This window comes from Montipora foliosa, chromosome 5 (genome assembly GCF_036669935.1).
Source record: "Montipora foliosa isolate CH-2021 chromosome 5, ASM3666993v2, whole genome shotgun sequence".
NCBI lineage: Eukaryota > Metazoa > Cnidaria > Anthozoa > Scleractinia > Acroporidae > Montipora > Montipora foliosa.
The window spans coordinates 27,936,919-27,941,918 of NC_090873.1; the positions used below are offsets into that span (position 1 = coordinate 27,936,919).

The 5,000-nt window shown below is 43.5% G+C and overlaps 1 protein-coding gene across 5 annotated transcripts in view; it reads right to left on the reverse strand.

The window, feature by feature from the left end:
- The window catches only part of LOC138003864 (tetratricopeptide repeat protein 28-like), a 67,305-nt gene that overhangs the window by 4,858 nt on the left and 57,447 nt on the right, over positions 1-5,000 (reverse strand). For all 5 annotated transcript variants that reach the window (XM_068850139.1, XM_068850140.1, XM_068850138.1 and 2 more), the window contains one exon: positions 164-3,665. In XM_068850139.1, coding sequence (XP_068706240.1) covers positions 164-3,617 — 3,454 coding nt within the window. In that variant the 5' untranslated portion in view covers positions 3,618-3,665. The remainder of the gene's footprint in view (positions 1-163; positions 3,666-5,000) is intronic.

Genomic DNA, 5,000 nt, shown 5'->3' on the forward strand with positions numbered 1-5,000 from the left:
GTATTAGCCAAAGCAGTTTGAGTAAAAATAACCACTCTGGCAACCGTTTATAAACCCATTTCTCTGTGAAGAACGTACCTGCTCCTTTCGACAACTTCCTGATTAAAAACATGTACAAAGTAAGGCGGTTCAGTCATTAAAGTTATATTTAAATAGCACTTACCATTCTTTTCGTGTTCGAGCTCCCCAAATTCAAAGGTGACATCATCGCCAATGAGCACAAATGGCGCCCAGTATCTTATGGCTGAATAATTCTTTGTCTCCTGAAGAGATTTCATAGCACGGTGAAGAGCTGTACTTGCACTTTTTCTATCTGCCAAGTGTTGGTAGAAACTCTTCATGAACATGAAGGTCGCCTCGTCGTCGATTGCCCAGAGTGACACCAGAACAGACCGGGCACCAGCACACAGGAAAGACCTGGCTATTCCCACAGTACCCTCACATTTTACCTCTCCCTGGCCACTATGACAGCAACTAAGCACAACCAGTCTTGCCTGAAGGCGAACTGCTTGAACATCGCTCAACGATAACATGTAATCTTCCTCTTCGGGGATCTGGGATGTGCGTTCGGGATTTGGGGCCAAAGCAATTTCTCCAGATCCGTCATCCCCATGTGCAGCAATGTGGATTAAGGCAACTGACTTCATTCTTTTCAGCACCTCAGCTTTGGTTGCATTTTTTCCTGTAAGAGGCACGGTCTGCAGAAGTTCTCCAATTATATCCACCTCTTTTTTCGCACACGGCAGCTGTCCATACATGGGTTCACCAGTGCCGTAAGTGACTTCGCTCAAGCACGGATCGCCTACAAGCAGCGCTTCATTCTTACTTTGGAAGTCGACAGGTGCCATAGTGATCAATTTTAAAGCAGTCAGCGAGGGAATTGCACGGATCCTGACAGAGTCACTCATTGCAGAAAAAGGAGCCAGGCAAAAGTGTCCATCAGGAACAAACACTAAGTCATCACCCTGGATCAAGTCTTCTATAGGACTGACTAAGACATCATACAAAGGCTGCAAAGAGTGCACAGAGAAGCTCAAGGACTGAACGGTTTCTTCAACAACTTCCCTACTGCTGGAGAAGTCACTGCGTTGTCTGTTGAGCGAACGATTCTCACATCGTACAATGGTCCCCGCATTGATCTGTTTAAAAGTACTTTTCATCAGAGACTTGGCACTTCCATTTTCGATTTTCTTTTGTCTAAAATTTATCCCGATATCACGTCTTAGCAACCAGAAGCTGATCGTGTTCCCTTCAAGTGCTGTGAAAACAGTTTGTGAACGTAGATCTGTCATAACCAAAGAGATAGTTACCTTCATCATAGGTTTCTCGTCAACGCTGTATTGCATCTTTAAAATGTCTGCCAAAGCCTGTGCTCGTCCTTGCTCAGCAGCATACAAAGCTTCATCAACCTCTCCATTCTTCAAGAGTGCTGTCCACAGAGCAGTGTACGCATACCCCTTTGTGTCACGAAAGCTTATTTTCCAAGCATCCTCTGACCAAAGAAGACGCCTAACTTCATCAAAATAATAAATGCTTAGGCGATAGTAATTAAGAGCTTTGTTCAAGGAGCCAAAACATTCATGAACAAGACCAATATTATAACACGCGATTGCCAGCCCTATTGGGTCTTCTGTTTCCTTGCAAATACTAAGATGTTGATGGTGGTACTCTATGGCTTGCTTGAAATAACCAAGACTTTGATAAGTGCTGCCGAGATTGCCATAGGCTCCTCCTTCTCCGGCCCTGTCCCCTACCTCCTTCGCAATACTAAGATCTTGATGGTGGTACTCTATGGCCTGTTTGAAATTACCAAGACTTCGATAAGCGTTGCCCAGATTGCCATAGGCTCCTCCTTCTCCGGCCCTGTCCCCTACCTCTTTTGCAATACTAAGATCTTGATGGTGGTACTCTATGGCTTGCTTGAAATTACCAAGACTTTGATAAGCGTTGCCGAGATTGCAATAAGCTCTTCCTTCTCCGGCCCTGTCTCCTACCTCTATTGCAATACTAAGATCTTGATGGTGGTACTCTATGGCTTGCTTGAAATTACCAAGACTTTGATAAGCGTTGCCCAGATTGCCATAGGCTCCTCCTTCTCCGGCCCTGTCCCCTACCTCTTTCGCAATACTAACATGTTGATGGTGGTACTCTATGGCTTGCTTGAAATTACCAAGACTTTGAAAAGCGTTGCCGAGATTGCCATAGGCTCGTCCTTCTCTGGCCCTGTCCCCTACCTCTTTTGCAATACTAAGATCTTGATGGTGGTACTCTATGGCTAGCTTGAAATTACCAAGGCGTTTATAAGCATTGCCCAGATTGCAATAAGATCTTCCTTCTCCGGCCCTGTCCTCTACCTCTTTTGCAATACTAAGATCCTGATGGTGGTACTCTATGGCTTGCTTGAAATTACCAAGACTTTGATAAGCGTTGCCGAGATTGCCATAGGCTCGTCCTTCTCCAGCCCTGTCCCTTACCTCTTTCGCAATACTAAGATCTTGATGGTGGTACTCTATGGCTTGCTTGAAATTACCAAGACTTTGATAAGCGTTGCCGAGATTGCAATAACCTCTTCCTTCTCCGGCCCTGTCCCCTACCTCTTTTGCAATACTAAGTTGTTGATGATGGTACTCTATGGCTTGCTTGAAATTACCAAGACTGTCATAAGCGTTGCCCAGATTGCCATAGGCTGCTCCTTCTCCGGCCCTGTCCCCTACCTCTTTTGCAATACTAAGATGTTGATGGTGGTACTCTATGGCTTTCTGGAAATTACCAAGACTTTGATAAGCGTTGCCGAGATTGCCATAGGCTCGTCCTTCTCCGTCCCTGTCCCCTACCTCTTTCACAATGCTAAGATGTTGATGCTGGTACTCTATGGCTTGCTTGAAATTACCAAGACTTTGATAAGCGTTGCCAAGATTGCAATAACCTCTTCCTTCTCCAGCCCTGTCCCCTAACTCTTTCGCAATAGTAAGGCGTTGATGGTGGTACTTTATGGCTTGCTTGAAATTACCAAGACTGTTATAAGCGTTGCCCAGGTTGCCATAGGCTCCTCCTTCTCCGGCCCTGTCCCCTACCTCTTTTGCAATACTAAGATCTTGATGGTGGTACTTTATGGCTTGCTTGAAATTACCAAGACTTTGATAAGCGTTGCCCAGATTGCCATAGGTTCCTCCTTCTCTGGCCCTGTCCCCTACCTCTTTCGCAATACTAAGATGTTGATGGTGGTACTCTATGGCTTGCTTGAAATTACCAAGACTTTGATAAGCGTTGCCGAGATTGCCATAGGCTGCTCCTTCCCCGGCCCTGTCCCCTACCTCTTTCGCAATACTAAGATGTTGATGGTGGTACTCTATGGCTTGCTTGAAATTACCAAGACTGTCATAAGCGTTGCCGAGATTGCAATAAGCTTTTCCTTCTCTGGCCCTGAAACCCACTTTCTTAAAAATGGCTAATGCTTCTCTGTAATTTTTTATGGCCTGGTTAAAGTCAGCTGTGCCCTGATAGTATCTACCAAGATTGAAATAGGCCAAACCCTCGCCTTGTCTGTCTCCCTCCTTTCTTGCAACGCTAAGCTCTTGCATATGCCGCTCCAAAACGTCCAACTTTCTATCCACCATTGTTGATAATCAAAACCAGGAAGTTTTTCTCAGAAATCTGGGGTGCACCTAGAAGATAAATGAACGAAAACAATATAGGTTCAATGCTCTGAGTACAGGATGCTAAAATAGCCAGATTAATTGAAAAGTGAAGGAATAACTATCTTAAGCCAGTATTTCAAAAGAAAAATGCGTTTCTTCATCAGGGTTTCCCAAGGAATGATTTCGGTTAATGGAGACAGTTGTTACAGAATAAATACCTGGGCATTTAACAGACTAAGAGCGTTTTATACAATAATAATCACGGAACATTAAAAACAGAAATTCTATTATGTAAATGAGGGAAAAACAGCCTATAGAAAAGCGATGGCATCCCATTTCATCTTTCTTGTCGAAAGCTAATTAAAAGTTCTTAAGATATGCTTTGCTGGCAGGGAATTTGCTGCCGGTATGTAGGTGACACCAAAAAGACAGGAGGGGATGCCATTAAGAGTGTAATATTCAATTTTCTTCAATTGACGTCAAACTCATATATTTTTATTTCAGGTCTAAATCTATCCAATGTCGGAATCGCTTGTTTTGCGTTACAATTTTTTTTGTCTGGATACCTGGTTACTCTATGTATTTTGATCCAGGGACTTTGAATGAGCTAATTGAACTGCTCACACGTTTCCATTGAGAAAGGCTGCTCGTCAGGACAGAATTGGCCGTTTTTATACTAGAGATGCATAATCCGGCCATTCAAATTATGCCTTTCCCTCCCTTTCTCCATAAGCCAAAATCATTCCTTGGGAAACCCTGATGAAGAAAGGCATTTTCTTTCGAAATTTTGGCTGAAGATAGTTATTCCCTCATTGCTCAATTAATCTTGCTGTGCCAGTTTAGCATCCTGTAGTCAGGGCATTGAACCTATTGTGTTTTCGTATTTCTCGGCGTTGTTTAAAAAAATAGGTACGCAATGCGTACATGTGGGTGGCCACTTAGACACCGTACTACCAATGGAGTCTTAAGTGGCTGTCCCGCTAACAGCGGTCCGGTCAATTTCGGGTCAGAAAAAAGTTAGCCTTTATATTTTTTGGATGAAAAGGACTTAGTGTGTATATACTAAAACCAGTATGTTTTGTTGTAATTCCTGCTTTTCTTTTTTGCTACGCCCCGAAACGACTTCAGCTGTCTGAGGAGAGATTTTTGGTCGATCCAGTAATCAAAATTCGTGACTTTTCCGGATCGCGCTGCCTTTAAACAAGGACGTATTGTTCCATATCGACCAGGTCACAGTATTTAGGTACATCCGAAGTGCTTTGCACCGACATTTCGTTATGGTTGGATAAAAACTGGATAAACCGCAAAAAATCTAAGATACCTGACTGCGTCGCTTGTGGAAATGAATAAATAATTAGCAAT